At 32.4% G+C, this 24,841-nt stretch overlaps 1 protein-coding gene across 8 annotated transcripts; it reads right to left on the bottom strand.

Annotated features, from left to right (window-relative positions):
- Nucleotides 1–230: 230 nt before the first annotated feature.
- On the bottom strand, nt 231–23,763 carry LOC103569246 (voltage-dependent L-type calcium channel subunit beta-2). Of its 8 annotated transcripts, XM_053739398.1 has the most exons (11): nt 23,105–23,763; nt 22,177–23,030; nt 13,448–13,549; nt 6,048–6,164; nt 5,172–5,291; nt 4,805–5,015; nt 4,632–4,729; nt 4,272–4,408; nt 3,658–4,196; nt 2,979–3,029; nt 231–899 (listed from the first exon to the last, which is right to left on the bottom strand). In XM_053739398.1, the coding sequence occupies exons 2-11, from the start codon at nt 22,420–22,422 to the stop codon at nt 664–666; spliced, it is 1,857 nt and encodes a 618-aa protein (XP_053595373.1). In that variant the 5' UTR covers nt 22,423–23,030; nt 23,105–23,763; the 3' UTR covers nt 231–663. The 8 variants fall into 8 exon arrangements, with proteins under 8 accessions (XP_053595373.1, XP_053595374.1, XP_008544669.1 ...); XM_053739399.1 differs by having other exon boundaries at nt 2,991–3,029; nt 22,177–23,763; XM_008546447.3 differs by lacking the exon at nt 2,979–3,029 and having other exon boundaries at nt 22,177–23,763.
- Between the last annotated feature and the right edge of the window lie 1,078 nt (nt 23,764–24,841).

Here is a 24,841-nt window from a genome sequence, read left to right as displayed (position 1 = left end):
CCCCGGAGGCTTTCATAGTCACTTCAAAAATACACAATTCAAAATTATTTAACACAGGTCATTTTTTTTAAAATTCATTATTCATTTTTTTTTTATTAATTACAATTTAAAAAAAAATATATATATATATTTATATATATATATAAACATACCATTGAAATAATAAAATTGTCTAATGTAATAAAATAAAAAAAAAAAAAATATATATATATATAAGAGGATTGGTCGGTCTTCAACAAGAAGAAAAAATAATATTAACAATTAATAGTAATTAGTAATTATAATAATATAATTAATAATAATGATAAATAGTCAATGGACTACAAGAGGAAATATTATTTATTTATCATATATTTTTAATTATTTATTACTATTAAACATTTAAAATTCAATAATAATAATAATAATATAAAGGAGTGTCCTTTTCTCTTCAAATAGAACCGCGAGGGTCCAACAATTCGTCGGCGATCGTGTCGCCTTTTTATAAACAATTACAGGATATAACATTATTTAATTTACTTGTTTAATTATTATTATTATTATTTATTTTTTTAATTAATTTAATTTAATTAATAAATTGTTTAGTTTGTTTATTAAATTTTCCTAAAGGGCGGTGGTCTTCAAATGGGGACATCTTAGCGACAAGCCCCGGGGCTCCAGCTCCTAAATGGCATTAAGCGCTCGAGAGTCCTGCTGAGGACGTCGTCGGGAAACGCTTCCGTAGTCGACGCCACCACTCAGATAAGACTCCTCTTCGGTCCCATAGTCGTGCTCGCGCTCGCGTTCGCGCTCACGTTCGCGCTCACGCTCAAGCTCGCGCTCGTGGTTCCGCTCGCGGGTCCCGCGCTCTAATCTTGATCTCCTGGTGCTCCCGTGGGCTCCTCCGTACGCACTTTGTCCTGTAATTTTAAATGAGTATTAGTAAATTGGCTAGGGTTTTTTAATTAAGGTTATTTAAATTTAATAATTAATTTGTAAAGATTTTTAGGTTTTAACACATGACGAGTCTTGGTCGTTTTTTTTTTTTTTTTTTTATAAATGCAATTCACTTGAGAAAAATAAAACATGCAACACATAGGCGATGAAAAATCTTTAAGATTAATATTATTACGCAGTTTTGTGAATTCAAATTAATTTTTTTTTCTTTTGGTTTCAAAAAATTTTATATTTAATTTTTTAATTAAAAATTTCCTTTTAATAATTCAGTAAATTTATTTTTAACTACTTTTTGAATAAATAAAAAAAAAAAAATACAAAATTTTTTTACCACCAAAATTTGAAAAAATTAAACTCCATGCTCGCCACACAAATAAATATAAAGTCACACATTAGATGTAACTAAAAAATTAAAAATAATAATAATCCTCCATTTTGTATTTGTCACATATTAATAATAAACTATCTAAGTTATTGATATTAATCAAAATCCTAGTCTACAGATGCCCTTGCAATTAAAACCAAGAATGAATTGATAAAATCGGTTAATCGTGTTTCATTTTATTTTTTAAATTTTGTGTGTTTTTAATTATCTTTTGAATGAGAAAAAAAAACAGTTTACAAGACGCATTCGCACCCGTGTCATGCCAATAACTATACGGTACTTACTAACGCGACTCAGACTTTGGCAATGAATTTTTATATAAAAATATTATTATTTAATGTATTTTTTTTTTTTAAATAATTATCTTCTTAGTCTTAAATAATAAATAGATGGGTTCTCTATACATAATACTCTTGATTTTTATATTGGTCCACTATTATCTTGGGAAAAAAATATTTTAACTCTTTCTTTCTTTCTCTTTATCACACTCATCTCTGGGTGCGAACCGTCACAATATAAAAATAATTATTTATATATATATACTATCTTCAACAATTAATTATACATCTTGATTTCATATATATTTATATATTTATTTCACTTCCTAATACTCATTCTTGTCGCTTTTCGGATGATTCCTGTCGCAGCTACCGGATCTATCACTTTTTTTTTAAATCAATAATAATTATTATTATTATTTATCATAATTAATAATAAATATATTTGATAAATGAATTTTACAAGCCGACTTTATCAATTATTCTCTTTCATAAAATTCCGAAGTAATGAAATGAATTAAAAAAATAATATCGTAATTTTCTAACAATAAAAATGGTAATTATAAATTATTTTTAATAATTATGTTAATTAAAAAAAATAATTAAGTAGCGGATGATGCAGCAAATTTTTTATAATAATTAATTTTTTTAAAGTAGCAAAGAAAAGAGAGAGAGAGAGAGAGAAAGAAAGAAAGAGTGATAAAGTGAAAATAGAAAATAAAAATAAATAATAATTAAAATATATGAAATAAATAAATAAATATGACTAACGCGATTGTAAAATAATGATAACTTATCACTGGGGTTGATATATGTGTGCAGACCCATACATAGATGCTGAAAATAAATAGACATGGAGATTCAAAGTAAACTTCTTCCAGAAAGAGAATGAACAAGAAATCGCCCCCACTACTGATTATTTAAAATCTGCGCATGCGCAAGGAAAGGTGGGGGGAAGTATTTAGTACATAAAATAATATCCAGAGTGGGAGTAAAAACTGAAAACATCCGAGGTACAGTTTCCTGCTGGGAAAATTTTACCCGCGACTCGATTGCTACTCAAATTTAAAAATAAATTTAATTATTTAAATTGAATTAAAGGTGATTGAGAGTGAGGGTGATATGAGATTCAATTCAACGACTTTCGATCGATCGATCAATAAATATTTAAGTTTAGGTAAAATAATAATAATAATAGTAGAGAGATAGAGAGTAGAAAAGAGAAGTTATGAGATATAGAACAGGCAAGAGTTTAAAAGAAAATTGTTTAAGATAAATTGCGTACACATTCAATTAGGTAGTTTGCATTTACATTACGTAATTATATTTAATTGATGATAATTGTTGTTGTAATAATTAATTGTGAATACAAACGTAACTGTTTCTGTTACCTCTGGAATCGTGAGCGTAGTATGAATCATGTCGGCCGCCTAATATTTTATGTGAAAAAAAAAATAAATAAATAATTATAGACAAATATTTTTATTGTGCGAGATAATTATGCCACTTAGTTGTAAAAATTATTATTTATTTTGAGTCAGAAAGCGAATATTGTGTTGATAATTTATTTTTATAAATGAGAATTGTTACTTCAAGTACATTCGACTTTTGGCTTTTGATTTTGAATATAAAGTCGATTTTTAAAATTTTCTATCAAGATTTTTTATATATTTTATTTCAAAAAATTTTTCACAAAAATTAATCACAAAATATTTTGCAGGCAAAAAAAAATTAGAACCTGACTTTTCAAAATTAGCTTTTAATTCTATAAATAAATTTAAATTATAAAAAATTGACTTACAATTGACGTTAAAAAAAAATTATAAATTCGCTTTTTGATTTTAAATATTTAAACCCAACACACGAGTGTCACTATCGTATTTATTAAAAAGACTGAACGAAAATCGTTTGATGAATCTCTAAAATTAAAAAAAATAAGAATAAAATAAGAAAGAAAATAATAGAAATCGTCGGCACGTAATTAACTTAAAATATCCTGTGTGATAAAATAATTAAAGTAATTGCAATATAATAAAATATTAAAAATGAAAAAAGTACCTGAAGGCACACGAGGTGCAAGAACGTCGACAGGCGCGTCAGAAGCCGTGGCCATAACACGCGGTACCGGTGCGACAACCGGAGGATGGGTTGCCCTCCAGTATGCCTCGAGGTACTCGGCGACGTGCTCGCAAGCTTCATCCAACTGGTTTTCGTCCAGTATCACGTCAAACATCTCCGGAGGACACTGTGCGAGTTTTTCCGCAGCGACCATCTGAACGTTGAGGTGACGGGTCTGGGATTTACCCCGCGATTTAATCAGTCTCTGTAGTACTTTTGGCGATGATATTTTCAAGTAAACAATCGTCGGCGCCAGACTCGTCTTGGCCAACTGCGAGGGATGGTTTATCGTGTCGCAGTCCAGGACGACCAGCTGCAGCGTCCGCGCTAGCTCGAATATTCTCTCAATCTCCTGCTGGACCTCATTTAAACAATTACCTCGGCTCGTTGATCGTTCCATTATCGCACGTTTCGTAGGGTTGTTCAGCAGAGATTTCTTCGCCAGCGATATGTCCGCCGTTACCCTCGTTATTATTATCCTGTAATCCATTTTAAAAATTCATTTACGTTACCCCAATAGTTAATTTGTAAAATAATTAAGTTTAAAAACCTACCGTCCTTCGAATTTGTGTTTTAAAAAATCAAAAAGCGCTTTCTGCATCATATCCGTTACTTCGTAGCCCTTCAAGGATGGCCCTACAAGTACAACTGGTCTCATTGAAGGTACTACGTCATACGGCGTCGCAGTTTCCTACAAAAAATTTTTATTTTTAAGAAATTTTTAACTCTAGAAATTATGACACTGAGACATTTAAATTCAAATTGTTAATTACGAGGACATTTAACATTTATAATCAATTTTTTACACTTACGTAGGACTATTAGAACCAGATTGCAAAAAAAAAAAAATATTTATGAATAATAATAATAATAAATATTTAAAAAAAAAAAAAAATTACTAAAATAATTTTTACCGGCTTTTTGAAAAAATTTTTTCGCTTTTCCTTGGCCGGAGGAGTTGTCAATGTTGTTCTTCCAGGTCTTACATTACCTACACTATCACTGTCGTCACCTAAAAATAAATAAATTATTTAATTAATTAATTAGAGTAAATGACGATGGGGCGAATGGAAACAAATATTCTTACCTGGTGTGGGAGGCGTAGATCCACGTGATGGCATTCCACTTTCACCGAGATTACTCGAGGAGCCACCTCGCGTTGAGTAGAGACCTTTGGTACCACGTGCGGTGCTGGCTTGGACCCTAAGTGACTCCAATTTCACGGGGGAGGGAATGAAACCCACATCGGTGCCTTCTTTCACGAGCCTTCCGATCCACCAGTTGTTGTCGTACTTTTCCTGCACATAAATAATTCAAAATTAAACTATTTTTACCGCCCGGGGTTGATATTTTCTTACTGACAATGACAAGGAAAAGATAAGTCGAGCAAATAAAGAGGGTTCGAGCGGATAATGATTTTGTAATTAACATAAATATTTTATTAATGGTCTTACCTTAATATGGAGATAGTCACGAACATTGAAACTGACTGCGGATCCATGGACTGGTGAATCATCGTCGATAGATCCGTCGTAACTTACGTTTGTTCTCACAGAAAACGCAACCGGTTTTGTCTATAAATACATTTTTTTTTTAACTGTGTACATTTTTTTTAATATTCATTAATTAACACACAGGGACAGACATCGGGCTAAGAGTTAATAATAAACACAGGCAATGAAAAAATACTTTTAATAAAATTTACTAGGCCATTGAAAACTTGACACAGAAAATTTTTTAGTTAAAATTACCCACAAAATTTTTTCCCTTGCGTACATGGAATTATTTGAAATAATTTGTACGGTAATTTTAAGAGAAAAAATTTTCTGCGTCTCCTAATTTGAAAATTAAAATTTATTTTGACTATTTGATTACTATGACTATTAATAAAATTTATTAAACATTTTCTAAGAAACTAAAATGCAAACTAATAACAATTGCATATTCTATTGTGATTGCGTTTTAATGTTTGATAGTTTTTGTATTAATTTATATAATTTTCAGAGTTTAAATATTTTCAAATTTCATATGAAAAATTATTTTCTTTGTAGGACCAAATTTATGAACCCAGTGAGCAAAATTTTGTCCTGATTCTTTCAGTAATTTGAATTTCACCTTTTTTTCAAAAATTATTTCTTTACGGTCATACTCAAAATCCCAATACATGAATCGGGAACTGGGTTTCAAAATTGGTAACATCACCAAGTAATTTTCGCTATCACGTGTCTTCAATTAAAAAAAGGGAAAATTTACCATATTTTCAAACGTATAATTAATTCCATCTATAAGTTTTCAAAATTTCTTTTTGTCCGAGTAAAAAAAATATTTACCCGTGATTTTTCGAGCTGATTAAGTGCCTGTCGCTCTTTTTCACGCCGTAAACTCTCTTTTTCTTCGTCAAGAGAAAGATCTGAGCTCGGTTGGGAATAATTTGAATCTGCCGAGCCCTAAAAAAAAAATTAATTTATTATGTAATTAATTAATTATTACCAAGAAGCTTGCATCCACCATTTTACCTCCTTGAAAAAAAAAAAAAAACCGAAGCTCCAAAGCTACAGAAAATAAATAAATAATAATAATTTATAAAATATTTAAAAATTAAATTGATGTGTCGTAGACGTCGTCTCGGGGGTACGGTATCCTTAGCAACGGCCTCGACTCACCCTGTTTTACCCATAAAGCTTTTGAATAAGTGCCAAATGCCACAATCTATAGTCATGCGCATATTTACAATATTTAACAATACATTTATCATTTTTTTCGGATTTTCTTATTATAACTCCCAACCTACGCTTCCAGTTCAACTCCTCAATGATTATTCTTACAATCTAAAAAAAGTTTTACAGCGTCTAAGAAAATGGAGAAAAAAATAATCGATGAACTTGAATATTTACACACTTGAATTATCCTCATACGAAGTTCCCTATAAATATTTGCATGGCTTCTCAAGCGGTTCTTAAATATCTGTAATCATTCGCCTGTATTTTATCCAATATCGAGGTCACTACACAAATAACCCAATAGGAACACCGCAAAAAAATACTACATACTTTAAATAAAAAAATTAAATTTAAATTCAAATTTAAATTTAGCGCTGCCGCATAATCTCAAGCATTAAAATTTGAAAGAAAAAAAAAAAGAAATGTTTTTAATACCTGGGTGAAGAGCTTATTGTAGCCAGAATTATGTTGATTATATCCTATCATTGCCGAAAAAAGAGCCACGCAGTAAACAAATAATTGTCACTGCGCAGCTCTTCTTCTTAAATAACACTTATTATTATTTATTTATTAAAACAGTTAATTATTTTATGGCTGGACTGATAATTTATGTGATTGTTAGAAGAGACGATGAATTAATTTAAAACAGAGCAGAGATTAAAATAAAATGTAATGGAGTTACGAATACACATGATGATTACGGTAAAGTTCAAAAGCCCGAGACACATTGACCGACATTTCATTCACTGACTCAAGTTGTACGATGATAATACAATGCCGCATTGCGCTGATAAGTATTTACAATATTTTTTTTTTTTTCACGCTTGCGACAATTTATTTTCACATATTTTATAACACCTGAATATTTTCGTCGACCCATACAAATTTTATTATATTTAATTATTGCTGTTATTGTTATAACTGTATGTGGATTTTCACCAGCCGCATTTGTCGCGGAAAGTTCATTTACCTGCACGATAAATTTTACTATTTAGTATTTTTTTTTTTTTTACGGCGATTTAGTTCGATTTGAACAAACGGAGCCGAATAAGAAGGCGCGAAGGAAGATTGTGGTATAATAATTTATTTTATACTGAGGGTTAATTTTTTATGGAAAAGTGGATGTAGCGCGGATCCGAGGCCACTGAAGCTTTGGCGCCGACGTACTAGATACAAAAATATATATATAGATATATAGACATTCAAATGAATATTAGTAACACATGCGCAGAGAGATTCTAGTCCTCGTGTGTCGTTGATTGAATCAACGACCCCTTGTTTTTTACCCCAACGAGAGACTCGCCCTTATGTCGTTAATGTTAATCTTTAATCTTAAATCGTTTTTACTTTTCTTACTCCCACATTTTTATTCTGCTTAACAAATTATAATTCGTGTACAAAATTAATTTATTTAATTAATTAAAAGTACAAATTGCCTTTCGGTCTTACATGACTTTTTTTTTTTTTACTAAAATTTAGTGTGAGTAAAAAAACTCTCAATGACTTTCAATGATGTTTGAAAAAAAATTTGATAGTTTTTCAAGTGACCACTAGGTGGCGAGGGACAAGTTTTTACACCCGCATGCCCCTCGTACGTGAGTTAATATACTATATCGATCGCAAACCCCGTATGAAGTAGAGTAAGAGTATTCGAGCAAACCTGAGTAAAAAAGAATGAGAAGGAGAGAAATAAATATAATAACTTTTGGCGTTGGTGTACAACACCTTGGCTCTCAAATTTCGTTCTCTGGTATTTCAATTGTATTTTGCGACAACGCGGCCACTGCACCCGTGTAACTTTTTTTTTATCACTTTCACCCTTCATCTATACATATATATATATATATATATATATGTATATATATATATATATATATATATATATATATATCCTGCCAAAAATTGATTCTTTGTGAAAAAAATCGCGCTAAGTACAATTCCAACACTTTTATACCAGAGAAAAAAATTATTTAACAAAAGTTAACAAAAAGATGTTTAAAAATGACAAGTAGATGGTAAATTTGAAAATTATGAGAATAATTTTAATAAAAATAATTATTTCAATGTAATTACTGTACGTTTTAACGGGGAATTGAATTTTCTTTTGTCATTTGTTTGAAATCGATAAAAATTAAAAATCGACCGGACAAAATTATGAATTGAAAAAAAAAATTTTCTAAGGGCGAGGAAAAATTTTTTTGGCTAAAAAATTTCTTGCGCCAAGAAATTATTTTTTCTGTGTCGTAATTACTCTGTTGAAAATCAACTGATGACCTACAGCAATTTCATTTAAATAGATTGCCTAATTCAAATTTTTCTCTAGTTTTAAATTTCCCACCTACTTGTTATTTTTCAAGATGTTATCATTTTTCATAAAATAAGTTTATTCTTTGGTATATATATATTTTATCTACATAGAGTTCGCACACATCATTAATCCCCAAATATATAAATAAACTGAATTCATATTCATTGATATTTTCTTTATTATTATTATTTACCTTTCTCCTGCCGAATGGTTTGTATTGACGTGTAGGACGCAAATGGTGCGCCATTTTTTATATTTTATTTATTTATAATTTATATACACTGGTAAAAAAAAATAACTATTTTTAAAAAGACTATTGAAATTGGAACGTAATAAAAAATATATATTATTTTTATTTATTATTAATTATTTGTCAGCTGATCATTTTCATAATTTCTGTGACGTAACTGCCAATTTTTTCGATTATTTGAGTCATAAAAAATATTTAATTATTTTACACGGGTATTTATTTCAGAGGATTATTGTTTTAGATCACCAGCATAATTATTTTCTCTGGGTTTTATTTAAGTGATATTTTGAATTTTTTTTTCTTCGCGGACAAAAATAAACTTTGAGAGGAACTTGAAAACTAATATAAATCTAGCGTAGTTTGACGGGTAACTGTTGGCGTAATAGTAAATTTAAAAACTTTATATATGTATATATATATATAAAAAAAATTTGAAAACGCGGATAGCACGGACGCGATGACTTGATGACTGTCTAGCCCTCGCGATTGCTGATGATTTTGGAACGCGACGCAACCTCCTACGCTATAAATAAACTCAAATTTACTACTGCCAGCAATCGGCTGCCGCCTTTTTAAATTACTTATTATTATTATATATATTTGTTATATTATTTCCTAGTCATTTATTATTGTAATATAAATATAATCGGTATCATTTATTTTCCTCGGGATTTTATAAACATTAACTCACTTCCTCAATATTTCTATTTCTATTTTTTTATTCTCCGAGAAATTTTTATTTATAAATAGACATTGCGAAGAGAGGAGAGGATTAGAGCTTCAGTTGCCTTCAAGGTGTAATTAAAGATCGTTATAAATAAATATCTATTTATTTTTAATAGAACCTTGAGTTTTTTATTTTAAAAAATATGTATATATATATTTTTTAAAAGCGATGTTGATAAGGTAGAACTTTTTCTGAGTTACCTAAGACTCGAGTAAGAAACTCCGATCAGTACCACGAGAGGTCGATTATTGCCGTAAATAAATTTTTAATTGCTTTTATTTTTTTTTTCTATTTTTAAAAATTATGATTTTTTTTTTTTTTAAATAAATTTTGAAAAGACGTTTGAAATTTTTCTTTTGAAAAAAAAAATTAATGAATTGAAATACTGAGTAATTAATTGATATAAAAAAAAAGTAGCAAATTTTTTCCAATAATTAAAAAAACTTTTTGATAAATTACTCTCCCAGGGACTAATTAACGCTAAAAAAGCCTCAGATCTAATTAATATCTTAAAAATTAAAAAATTAAACGTGGAATAAAAAATGAAATTTTAAATTCATTGGACTTTCCAGTGAACTAAGTCCAAGTTTAATTAAATAAAATAATTTAAAAATAAAAAATGTTACTCGCAATCGTTAAAATTAATATTCTGGATTTATGTGCCCGTAATATGAATAATTTAATAATAAATACATTTACCAAATATATAAATATAAAAGTAAGTAAAGTATTAACTTCCGTCTCTCTCACATCTCGACTTATCTCCCTCACTCGCGAGTGAACTCACAAAAAATATAAAAAACTAATAAATAAAGATAATAAAAAATAAAATAAGATGCGTATGAGACACGAAATCCGTATAAGGAAACCTGTTTACACGTTTTATCGTTTACCTACTGCCATTAAATGTACTTAATAAATTCACCTACACCCAAATGCTAAAAATTATTTTACAAAAGCTCATGCGCATTCAATATTTACAATTAACTTCAAAAAAAATTTTCAAATTTAAAATTTAAATTAGTAAATTAACTCTCGAATAAAAAACTTGAATTTAACCATTATATCTATCGACTGACAAAAGCTGACCTTGATCTTGACTAGTATGAGTACAAATAAAATAAAATAAAAAACCAAAAAAAAAATAATAATAATGATAATTATTTTTTTTTGATAAAATCAAACTCTGGATATTTTAATCATTTTAGTTTAAAGATTTAATCAGTTTTATTAAATGATAGTATTTATCATTAATTAAAATAACAAATTTATTTTTTTTCGAGTTTTGATAAAGTAGACACTGATAATTTTCTATGTACTCAAATATTTTTATACATAAATTTAAAAAAAAAAAAAATAATTTTTTTGACTTTGAAGAAAGGACGTAGTTATCTTATAGTTACAAAGACTTTAGTGTGGTACCCGAAAAAGAGAGACAAGGTTTGGCCACAGGTACACTGATGATGCCGCAAAAGGAGAATAATAAACCACGAGAAAAAATAAGTATAAAAAAAAAGAGTGATGTATATAAGAGAGAGGGAGAGAATAAAATTGAGTGTGTGGTAGTAACTAGTCGTATAGTGTTGGCTGGTTCCATCTCATCTGTAGATACCCTGGCAGTATACCATAGAGTATAATTTTTAGCCTTGTCGTCGTGTATAATGGCAACGTGTTTTCGTCTAATGTACTTTTTTTAGTGTCCTTGATGGAGGAGTCTGCGAATGCAGAACTACAGGGTCCGTGTGGCATCACCACGAGTTAAGTAAAGGGAGCACGCGATAATGGGGACCGCGGGTTCCCGACGAGGAAGGAAGAATTAGAAGAGGAAGATAAAGAGGAGGAGAAGAAGGAGAAGGAGGAAGAGGTATAAAAAACCGAGGAATGAGCCACGGTAAGGAGGTAAAGGTAAAATAAGGTAAAGGGGATATAGGGTCTACGAAATAGCGCGCAACACCATACCACTGCCACCCCAACCACCTTATTTCGGGCCTAGTCAAGGTCAGTTGTATTCGGATGGATACTTTATACCCATACTCATGCTCATATCCCTCCTCTATTCTATACTCTTATAAAAGTATACTTTTATACTTTAATCTATCCTCTTATTCATTTTATTTTCTTCCCTCTTTAGGTTTTTTACCGCGCATGTAAATTTATACCGTTTCACTGCAGCCATTTTTTTTATCAACCAATTTTTAACCCTCCGCAACGAGGGGTTACTTTTTTTTACATACTAAAAAATTAATTTATTAATTTTCGCGGAATAATTACTAAAGTTTCGAATTACTCATCGATCTATTCGCAGTAGTGATGAAAGTCTCTGGCAATTGACGTCAATTGTCCGCCGAAAAATTGATAATTTTTTAAATTTAATGCTGGCAAAAAATTATTTTATAAAAAATTTATCGAAATTTTGACCAAAAAATTTTTGACGTCAACTGTCAGATCTGAGTAATTATAAATATGATGATAATTTCGCATCACTAATTTGCAGTAAAAAAAACTCAATTATCCTTGAGTAATTTTTCGGCAGACGGTTGATTATTCATTTTTAAAAATGGAGCGGATATTTTAATCAAATTAGGAGTAAAAAAAATATGTAATTAAATTAAGTTGTGAGAAAATGAAAATAATAATAATAATTGAAATTCAATTGTCAAAAATACGGCGTTAGGTCCTTGCGGTAGGTATTAAAGCTTGGGAGCCATAGTCGTTATCCTTGAAAAACGTGTGCACTCTTTCGTTTTGTTTCGGCGCATAGCGGCCAATGAATAGAGAGCAATGTTGACGCGTTGCTGCTTAGGCTCTTATATATGTATATATAAGTAGTAAATGTATGTGTGTTGAAAAATAAATAATTGTGTGGGTTAAAGAGGGATGAGCGATGAAAAAAAATTACTGAGGGCAAGCGCATAGACTTGTTTGAAAGTGAGGATCAAAAAAACAAGGTCATGAAATGCTATATTTATATTTATATATATACATATTTTAATTGTTATTATTATTAACTTTTAAAATATACTTTTATTTAATTTACTTTAATGGAAAATTTAACTTTAGCCTGTTGTTATTATGAGTCTTTGTGCTCGAGCTAAAGATTTTTCGAGCACAATGGCTTCAAGTGGTCGGTGGTTTTTAAGATAATCTAGACCTTGATGAATTTTTATTTTCTTTTAAATCGTGTACGTGCAGTTAAATTCTTGGGTCCTTTTCACAGGACAATAGAGTGACCATTTGCGCCGGTTCCGGGGTGAGGTGGCCCGGGGGAACATGAAAAATGTTCAGGAAAATTTAAAACGAGAAAGTTTTGTCCGGTTGAATAGAAAAAAAATATTTAAATATGGATTTTGCAGACAAGTACGTACCGAGACGAATAATTGACGGACGGAATTTAGAGAGTTTCGTTTTTTGAATGCAAGGAATTTAAAACTACAGCCCGGCGAGTAGAAGAGATACCGAGAAAATAGACCAATTTTCTTTTTTTTTTTTTAACAGCCTGGAGTTGTTAATTTATTCTTCGCAGCTTTTTTTGCTCAAGCAGTTTGTCAAATAAGTGCGAAAGCTGCGATTTAGTGAAGTGCTAAGCTTGCCAAAGCGTTATTTTAAAAATTATCAATTTTTTTGTCCAACTTTTATCTGTGCAGTGAATTTTGTTGCAAGTTTTCTTCTTTAAAATGTCAATTATTTTATTTTTTTGTCAACTTTTTTTTACGTAAATTACTTACAACAACGTGTCTTCTCACTGGCACGCCTAAATTCACCAACTGCAGGCTGTCACGGTCACGTTTCTTCTCCGTGAGTGTGTAAGCTCTTCCGTTAGACCTGGCCTGTAATTTCACCATCATATTCTTCGATAATGTGTTTATATTTAATCATCATCAAAGCTATCATTTAAACTCCTATCTCTATTTATAATTTAAACTCCGCTAATTGCAAAACAAATTTATTGAATTTTGAAAAAAAAAAAAAGAAAAAAAAAATCTCATTATTACAAAAATTTGGACCGTTAAATTTAGAAGCGTGAAAGGCATAATTGTACTATACAATTAACGCACAAAAAATATGGTTAAATTTCCAGGAACTAAAAAAAATTCAAACTTAAATTCTCCTCCCTCATATATATTTTTACTCCATACCTTTGGTTCATACCAGCACACTAGCCAACATACCTACCTACCTACATAAACCCAAGGTAAATAAATTTAAATAGTGTAGAGTATAAGCATCAATACATATTATGAGTATAGTATATATAGGAATTTACGAATATAAAAAAGCACGTATATTTATATATATATGTATGTATGGATGGATAATATAAAAGTAGATGAATATAAGCGAGAGTCAGAGAGAAAGAACAAGTGAGAAAATATACCTGCCGTTGGGCATTAAGAAGAACATCATACCCTCGTCACTTTGACCGCAGTCTTAACATTCCCCTCACCCTCCACAGACTCACATATACATTTAAATATATATATATAGATATGTATATAGTAATGGGCATGGACATACATCCATAAGAATCAACATCCGTACATCCATGGCTCCATACATGCGTACATGTACACCAGATTACAGACGTATCTACTGATCTCAAAGCTGAAGCTGGAGCTGAAGCTCTCGTTTTCATCTAGAGGCCTAGAGCTCTACTGTCTCAGTCTTATTGCGCTGAGCCAACTCTTGCTGTTGGCCTTTACTCTACTCACTTTTATTTAAATGAAAGACGAGTTGGTAGCAAATGAGCTAGATAAAAATAGAGAGACTTGGGGAGAGATGGGGAGAGAGAAAGAAATAATGACCGTGCAGTGTACCATGTGAGGTATGGAGTCGACTTGTTGGTCCTCTCTCTCTCTTGGTCTTTTTCTTTCTCTGTTGGCTCTTTTTATTCTGGACTTGGGACTCATCACACCCCCGCCCAATCACCACCAAGTAGAGCTACAAGTCTCAGACTCACGATATAATACACAAACAACAACATAAGGCCTACATGCCTCACGTCGAGTTTTAGGCCTGCAAATTATCATTCTGTACCCCGGTTTAATGCAGTCGGAGTCAGACTAACAGCATGTCCTCATCCCCGTATACATTTTATACCGCATTCTTTAATACGAATAAAAAAAAATATAAAAAAATGTACGTTATAAAGCCTCACTATATGGCTTCTTTTTATGACCTTCATTACTTTATTATTACTTTTTTCAATAGACTTTTTTCGACGCCAATGGGTGAATATGTATGAAAAGATTTTGTGTCTGCGTTTGAACACGGTTCAATTGACAGTATATATATACTAATATATATATATACGAAGGGTGGGAAAAACGGGCCATCTCAACAATTGGATAAAAATTTACGACTCTTCTCATCATTTTTGTACGATTCTAAGTATCCCAATATTTTTTTTCAAAATTTTCCAGTGAACTCAATGTATTTTTGACCAAAAAAATACATACTATGTCTTCGCTCTATTTAAATTATAAATTTTCAATCCTCTTTTTTTTTGGCATCTTTCTTTATTGCAAATTTTGTTTTTTTACTTTTTTTCGGGGGTACCGTTTTGCCCACTTAGGTAAAAATTTTTTTTTCTATGGTAACTGGAAATTTGGTCCAATTGATATGCAAGTCAAAAAAATAAAATTTACTGTTTTCATATACACAAAAATCGATTATTTCCTCAGTGGTCCCATTTTTCCCACCCTTCCCCTACATTTTATTCACTTATTACAAATACATCAGTTTGGTCTAATTGTTCGGCAACTAGATGTCAGGCAATTCGTAAAAATAAATTTTTACGTGAGCACTCTTAAATGCACAAGATTATCACAAGGCATTGTCAGACTTTAGTCTCATTTTAAGAAAAAAATTTAAGTTTCTAAAAACGTGATTGACCTGCGACAGATGGTGCCTATTTAAACTAAATTGGTGAACGTTTTTTTTTTCTTTTTTTTTTTTTTTTTTTAAATCGGTATAAACTAAAATATTTAACTTTTGAAGTTAAAAATTTAAAAAGCGGACATAAATATTTGATTTGTAATTAATGTAATAAATTCTTGGTTTATGATTATTGTGAGCATGAGTATGAGTATCATAGTGGATGTTAGTGTGCGGCGATGAGTAATAGAGAATTTTGTTAATTATATTTAATATTTTTGGTGACGGTGAGAAAATGAGAAAAAGAGGATCCAATAAAAATAAAGATGGAGATGGGAGAGGGAGAGGAAGATAAAGATGAAGATGGAGGTGGAGGTGGAGATGGAGATCGAGTATAAGTAAAAATATAAAAACGAGTATAAGTATGTAAGAAAGAGAGCCAAGTGGAATAAAGAATGAAATAATAATAAGAGGCAAGAAAGATGATGAGCAAAGAATTTTAGCCAAAGGACCTTGAGGCCAACCCATACGTTAGCTTTTATTAGTCGGATGGGTATGGAGAGAAAAACGACAAGAAATATTGTCGGTAGAGAAAGGGAATAAAGTATATACACATTGCTATATTATATCCTATCCTATATGTCTATCCGCCATCACATATACGTATAATATCCGTATTAATGTGTGCCGCTGTACATATCTACATTAAATTTCCAAGAATAATAGCAGGAGAGAGTTTTACAATCGGCTGGGATAGGTAACAGTCTAGTCGGCATCTAGGCCCAACTAGGCCCATGTAGGCCCCGAACTGTTGTCGTATGTTTTTTTGTTAATGCGTATAATCTAAATTCCCGGTGAAATAGCCCACTGAATTTTTTTTAAAATAATAACTTTGAGGTACAGCTTGATAATGTGAAACAGGAACTAGTATACTCAGTAAAAGAACAAAAGAAGACCAAAGAACACGCAGAAGAAGAAGAAGAAGAAGAAGAAGTAGGAGAAGGCCAACAATAACAACAGGACGCAGCTTATTTGAATTCAAATTTATAAAACCTAATATTTAATACTTGGATGTATTATTTTCTGTTGACTCGATATAATACCTAGCAGTCACGAACAGACGCCATCTGACGTATGTACAAATTACTAGTGTTACATTTATGTCTAGATGTCTGTTGTGTGCTGTTATTGTTATTATTATTGTGTTAACGTGTGCTGAAATAACAAGTAGAGCTCCTGTTATGCCAAACCAGCTAATCTGGAGCTGGAATCTTGAAATTTTTATCGAGCAATTATAAGAATTAGATGCTGAGAAATGCGATACTTGCAGCACCTGTCTTGCAGTGTAGCATCATCTGTCTATGAGCGATCCTGATAGAGAAATAGTTTTAAAAAAATCTGGAAAACGGTTGACCCGCAGGGCCAGCGCCAAAACTTCCCGCTGATTCGAGCTCGAGGAGCTTGAAAGTACACTTCTGGGCTTATTTTTTGAACCAATTAACTGACTTCGATGCTTGATAAAGCATTCGAAGCAGTTTTTTAATCTAGCGCTGAAAAAAATTTGAAATCAATGACTTAGGCGCCACTCGACGCAGGTTTTTAAGTTTTAAAAAATCGTAGCAAAAATAATAAGCTACCTTTTTTTTGAAAATTTTAAATTTTCTTAGCGGGAGGTTAAAAAAAATAGATAAGTTAATTTATGTTCAGTTGGTTATTTATATTTAGCAATTTGCCGGGTTTCAATACCCAGTTCTCCGAAAAATCCTTAAGCGAAATGACAAAGTAAAAAATAATAAAAAATGAAAGGTGTATACGTATATATATCTTTTTTGCATGACAATTGGTTAATGATTTAACGAAAAAAGGATCTTGAGTTTACGGCAGACAGCAGGATCACCATCAGGTATAAATACAAGAACGTAAATACGTCGAGAGTGGAACACAAGTGGACAAAGAAACAAAGACCCGAGATAGTGGAGACTCATCGTAGAGCGTAGACCAAAAATTACCGGGGAGTAGATCCTCGAGTAGCCCAATATATATAAGAACTATACCTTAAGTATAAAGATTTGTGCCGGCGAGTCCCTGGGCAATGGGCAGCGGAAAAATACGAAGGACGCTGGTCTAAGCATGAAACTAACTTGTATTAACGAATCTAAGTAAAGGAAGAACAAGAAGAAGAAGAAGAGGTACGAAGAGCAAGAGGGATTTTTGGTCCCCGCCAAATGCGAGCCTATGTACTCGTATTCCTCATCTCTGTGTGTCAGTTTCCATCTGTGTGCTCTCACACATTTTTGCAGCAGGTATATCCGTGTATCCAGTATCCAGCATCCAGGTTCACCCATCGACAATGAATCCTACCAATTCTACCAATCCTACCAAGCAAAGGTATAACTTATAATAAGTGGTATGGGGTAGTTGTTTAACTTTTATACCTAGCTATATTGCCACACTATACCAAATACACTAGAGTAGTTTTACCACACGGTAAAAATAATAAAAATAACAAGACCAAGACTAAGACCAAAACCAAGTAGTCCAAGAGGAGCCCGAGAGGAGTAAGAACTTTGTGAAGATAAAAGAGGAAGAAGAAACAAGTCCCAACGAAAAAGCCGCGACATACCTACCTACGCATATAACCAAATACTCATCTGTTTTATACATTCTTTCTCTCTTACGCTCTTCTCAGGTTTGCCATTTACCAACACAGACACACACCACCGTCAGCATCACCAGACACGATGGACGGCGACTAATGTAATGTAAGATGGGCGATGAGGACTACTCAGACACGACAACCAAAACTAAACGAATCTTACCTTTTACTTCTTAAACGTCCCTACGTTCCCTCCCTGAGTTCTGTCCTCCTCGATCCTCCCAATCCAAACTAAAAACCAAAACCTTATATATATATATCCATCTCTATACTAACTTCCATTCTACTTCTTTGCGTTTTTACGTTCACGGATTATATATATAATACACCTATAGCCAATAGCTATACCTACTTCTTTACTACCTGGAGCGACTTGTACCCGGGCTAATGTAAGTTTACTAGTCCTCAGCTCGTGGTCTGGTCTCCAGACCTGCGGACCCTCTAAAGTACTTGGTTACATTCTTCAGCCTTTGGCTGTACCTCAATATATTTTTTCTTTAAACAATTCCACGTTACAGTTTCTCCGTACACCTTTTTTAACTTGCCGATATATTATTTCTACGCTGAAGCAATATTTTACGAGCGATCGATGATCGAGTCCGTTAGATTGCCGCACGGGATTCAAATTAGCCACGCAGTTGGCTGCTTCTGAGGGTTTCGCCGTTCCGAGCTGCTGCTCCTGAAACCCTTTGCCCGCTTCAATGAGCCTCCTTACGTTATTGTGTTTATGTACATACATACATGCATGCATGCTTTCTGATCATACATGTAATGCCTCCAGTCTCCAGCCAAACCAACTGGAGCTCTGCTCAAATACGTATCATTGATTAATACCTATTTAAAGACAATTTTAGTTTTTGCGATGACGCAATTACAGGACCGTGTCCTCTGTTACTTTTTTTACTTTTTATCAGGAGATTTAGATAAGTGTGTGTGTATATAGGAGGCTAAAGCCGGGTATTAATGGCCCCGGCATATTTTCATGCCTCGTCGAGCTGAGAATTCTCAGCGATAGAAGATTTTTATCTTTGTCATTTTTTTTAACGGCTCATCTACTCACTACTGAGTACATAATTTGTACTGTTCTAACAATCAATATAATAACAATAATTACATTTAAATTTTGGTAAACGTAATCGACAAAAGTGTAGCCAGGTGCTGAATCCAACCGCCGTTTTTTTTTTTATTTTATTATTATTAAATTATTCATGAATTCACTTAATCGCGTTTTGCACCTATACAGCGAGAACCGAGTGAATAATAACAGAGAGTAAACGTCTCCAGTCTGGTATATATACCTGGTCTAGCTGGTTTTAAGTTAAGTCTTTTTACCAATGCGTTGCGTTATATATATATATATTATCTTTTTCATTCTCTCATCTGTATCCCAAAGCATGTTACAATGTGTGTATGTGTGCACAGACGTATATGAGAGTAATCGAAGCTAATTTCGCAGAAAAACCGTGCCAGGTAACGAGCAACATAAATTCTTTATTTGACCACCCATCATTTAGCTCAACCTTATCCCCCATCTTCACCAGATCTCTGTAGTATTTAAATAATATTTAGTTTTTTTTTTATTTTTTTTTTTCGACTGTCTGAGATACTGGACCCGTGGGTAATACGAGGACACGTCACATGACTCGAAAATAAGCCCGACACCGAATATTTTTAATTATCATTCGACAGTCTCGATCTCGAGTCTAGACTACTTTAAGAGCAAGTAACCTTTTGCTAAGAGATATATGTATGTAAGCCCCAAATTATTACCAATCGTGTGTTATTATATTGTCGTGTATGTGTACTTGCCTCAATGATGTATACACATATGTATTTTATATATTAATATCATAAAAATGTAATTTGTATCAGTATTTAATACCGAGTTTCTACTTTCATTATAATCAACTTTCACTAACTTTGATTTATCAATAAAATTTATTTATTATTTATCATTTTTCTTATTATTATATTTTATTTTTTCCTCGTTAACTAATTTTGAGATTTATGTGAGTAAATATTGTCAAATTTAATCCATTAAAATAAATATTAATGTCTTTTAAAAATACTTTCCCCTAAAATTCTTGTATTATCCAGAAACCTGTTCAATATTTTAGGTATGCACCCAAAATATATATATATATATATATATATGTATTTATGTATAGTTTAAAAATTTTAAGTTAAGTCGAGGTAAAGACTGACTGAAAGATGACTAGGTTTATAGAAAGGACCAGGATCACAAGGATCAGGTCAGTTAAACTTTAAAGAAAAAAAAAATTACCGGTCCCTGAGAAATCACAAAATAAAATTCGAGCTGTCATCTCTTGTGAAAGCTATCGCACTAAATATCTCAGAAATATATAACCCACATATCTGGCCACAATACTTAGACAATATGTTAATAATCAAAAATTAAAAAAAAAAAATAAATACATTTTTTAAATGATCAAACTGCACTCAAGTATGAAATAAAATTTAAGCCAAACTTCATTATCCCTCATCAGACCGGTTTTGCGCATCAGATACCTTTTTTTTTATACTCATTTCACAAGTGCTGAGTTTCAAGTCAATTTTATAAGATAACGGTTTTTTTTATTTTATTATTATTATTTTTTTTTTATTTTACAATACCCGAATTTTACGATACAAATACTTTTTAATTCTTTGTTCGTCACTGGTTTATTTAAAACAACATACATACATACATATATATGTCTATATACAAACTGAGCTATAATTCATGCTAAATACATGCAAGAAAAAAAATAAACTTGCAATTTGATCATGTCTCATGTATCATTAAATAATCCCCGCGGCAGCTCATTAGTTACTTTTCCCAACAAAATAAATTACCTTTAATTAAACACCCGCAAGTTCTTACCAAAAATCCTCGTAAACCAACAAATAAATATACGATTTAAATTAAATACAATTAAATTATAAATCATAATAATAAACAAAAAAAAAAAAAACAAAAAAAAACAAAAACCTTTTTAATAATTCGTTAAATAAATGACTTATGGGCGTTTCTCCATTCTCTTTTCACATGTATATGTATATATGTAGCATATAAAATAAATATATATATATATATATATATATATATATATATAATATAATAGCGAGTTGGCGAATTAGCCCTCGGGTGTTCGGTAAATTATTTTAAAAAAATTATTTTTAGGCGCAGGTGCAAGTACGCGACTAAAAACTACTCTAGTGAATCCGGCATACTCTTTTCGAGGATTCGTGTCTCTTTTATCTGGGATTATTCTAGGAACCAGGTAAACTATTTCACCAGCGGCGAGTGTGTGTGTGCAAGGATGAAAAACAAAGAGAAATAATAATAAGATAGAGCAACAAAAAACGGACTTAACCTTGGCAGCAGTGGATAACACTCGAGTAGATTAAATAGCAGACGTCAAGGTGCAGTCTGCTCTTACACATCCATGTAAATATACATGTGTCATATATATGTATATGTATATATATAAATGTGTACTGATGTATAAATACGAATATAAGAAAGATGGAAGGGAAGTAAAGCAGGAAGAGGGAAAAAGAGGATGATAAAGGGCACGTGCGAGAGAGGAAACCCGTTCGCCCGTGGACGGAGAAGAAATCCCTTTGCTCCACTCCGGTGGATAGGAGCATCAAGCGAGTAGCAGCAGAGCAGGCGCACACCTCCAATGCTCCATCAAGCTTATACACTGACCTACATTCTACACTACACACAAACCGGGTCTTTTTTCTCAAAGTCTAACCGTTTGACGGATAGTATATTAAGCTACAGAAGTCTGCATTGACAAAAACCAACCCTCCAATTAAACAAAATTAAATTAAGTTAATTTAAATGTAAAAACAATACTAGTAATAATAATGATGATGATGATGATGATGATAATTTATGGTAAAAAAACTCACCGGATTATTGGTATGAGTGGAAGACGCAGTAGCAGCAGTGGCACTGTGTTCATACTCGTAATCGGCGTCCCGATCTCTGTCTCTGTCTCTGTCCCTGTGTCTCCTGGGTACATGCTCGTCTATCAGCGGCCTGTGGTCACTTGGAGCTGCTGAAGATGCGCCACGTAAATCTCGTTCCCTCAAATCACGTTCCCTAAAATCGCGTTCTCTGAAATCCCGTTCGGTCCGATTGGACTGCCTAGACATTGCCGGCTGCTTCTCCTCCGTCTCCACTTCCAGCTCGTCCCCCTTAAATATTTCCTCCTCCGCGTCGTCTTCCTCGTAATTGTAATCCTCTTCTTCTTCCTCTTCCTCCTCGTCGGAGTCGAGAAGCAGCCGTTCGGTACCAAAACTACTATTGCCGCCAGCTCCGTGCCTTATCCGTGCCGGGGGATGACGACGTAGGTCACTCCATCCTCCACTGACCTCGTCGTCACCCGGACTCCCGGCCAGGCCGCGGGCTGGAGGCAGCACACCCGGCAACGCTCTGCTCACAATCGACCTTCTGCAGACACCAGGGACACCACCAGCTCCGGCACTCCTGATGGCACTTGATATATCGATAAACTCGTTTGATCCTGATGAGGATGGTGAATCCAATACATCACAACGGTAATCACCGGTACCACTCCCGTGTCTCGATCCAACCGTTTCCTCCCCTATACCATAACCTCTGTGTCCACCTGGAGAGTCGACAGTTGACTCTGCAAACACCACCACACCTCGTCTTCCTCCAGTTCCGCCGCCACTTCCTCTGGTATTATTAACGCCACCGCTTACGCGGGGACGTTCTTCTTCTCGTCTACGCGTCACCACTTAATTTTCAATATTATTATTATTATTAATATTATTACTATTATTAATACTATTACAACAATCACAACTCTACCTTTACTTATTCCCGATGTCCTTCATAAAAACTCAGTACCAACGTCGAGTCCTCTCACGTCAACTGACGACAGTTGTCAGGATCCGCAGCTACAACTTTATGACACTTGTCTTACTCGGCTTTGTGTCGAATTTAAAAAAATAAATAGATAAAAGTAGACAGCACACAGGATGTCTGATGTCTGATGTCGAATTGACTGATGTATAAAAATGTATGTAAGCAACAGCAGTGTAATCGTGCGCAGAGACGATATAATATCGCAAGTTAGCTTGGACTAGTTGTCCTCGAATGTAGGGCTGTGGGTCGTGTTAGCTCAACACCACCACCCACTTCACCTCGTGCCTTTACTTGTATATATACGTATACGTTGTCCTCAATATATACAGCTCTGTTATCGTTATAAATGTATTATATAAATACATATATACAAATATATGGTGATTCGAACGTGTGTGGTTACTTAAGCTCAGCTGCGCCAACAGCCACTGCAGGGCAATGCGACGATATCACTATTTTTTACCACTAACAAATTTATTAACGTACTAATTAATCTCTTACTTAATTATTCATTATTTAGTTTTAAATTAACTCACGATAGTTCACCTTGAGATTTAAATATTATCTCCCGCATCTAATTTCATTTATTATTATATTATAATTATAATTAATATCTGCTTATCACGTACGTTTAATTACATTTAATTATGCGGTAATAATAATCATAATCATAATAATAATATCAATTATTATTGATATTTAAATTAGTTAAATAATAATCACGTTAATAAACACGACATCCTGCCATTTTGTTTTTTTAAATTTAAATATATTATTAATTATTTAAATTTATAATTAATTATTATAATTACTTGTAATGTCGCAAGTTGAATTGACACTTGTCACTTGTAAAATAAAATTATAAAAATAAACCATTTACTATTTAATCATTTTTCGTAAATTTGAATTACACAGCCGGTAATGTTGATCGTGTGAAGAAAAATCCTTATCTGGGTGAAAAATTATATTATTTTAATTGACAACAACAATATTAATTGATGTTATTGTTATTATTAGTCTTACGATTATTACTAATTTTAAAGTTATCTGTACGATAAATAGTCTGTGAATGTAACGTTAAAACGACGGTATATTGGCGACGATGTCGTCGTGGTCGTTTGCGTTTGCGTTTGCGTTAACGTTATTTTTTACCCGATTATGATAGTGGATGATATGGAAGAAGGCTCGTATGGGGATGGCTTCACCAGGTTCGCGTGCCCTCGGTCTACGTCGGCGTACTCCGTTAATAATCGCGGCTTTTCGCTCCCTCTCAGACCCGTGTGACGTCATACATGTAATACGCGGACCCGGTGCTCGCGTCTATCGATCTTTGGAGCAGCGCATGCGAGTATGCAACGATATATACATATATACAATATATATTGTTACATTTATTCTTCATCGGTTATCATTACTTACTCCAATCCCCATTACATTACTTATTTATTTATAAATGCTTTCATTTTCTTTTTTATTTTTACATTTTTTTTTTAGTTGACAAATTTAAATTCAAATTTATTTTTTTCGCGGGAAAATTGTTTAAGTCAAAAAAAATTCTTTAAAATAAGGAGTGGTTAATATATATACATATATATATATATATATATATATAAACACATGTAGGATGTTATTAAAAGTATTTGACAAATTTTTGGCGGGTAATTTAAAAAAAAATTTTTT

The sequence above is a fragment of the Microplitis demolitor genome, chromosome 5, assembly GCF_026212275.2.
Source record: "Microplitis demolitor isolate Queensland-Clemson2020A chromosome 5, iyMicDemo2.1a, whole genome shotgun sequence".
NCBI lineage: Eukaryota > Metazoa > Arthropoda > Insecta > Hymenoptera > Braconidae > Microplitis > Microplitis demolitor.
The sequence above is the reverse complement of the archived record's forward strand: the minus strand, read 5'-3'. Positions and strand labels throughout refer to the sequence as shown.

Bases quoted from the DNA above. Each gene is read 5' to 3' on its own strand.
- LOC103569246 (XM_053739398.1), bottom strand. From the start codon at position 22,422: ATGTCTAGGCAGTCCAATCGGACCGAACGGGATTTCAGAGAACGCGAT. The intron at 4,197-4,271 runs GTAGGTTTTTAA...AATGGATTACAG, and splicing joins AAACACAAATTCGAAGGACG to GATAATAATAACGAGGGTAA. The intron at 900-2,978 runs GTTACGTTTGTA...TTAAAATTACAG, and splicing joins TTCCAGAGGTAACAGAAACA to GACAAAGTGCGTACGGAGGA.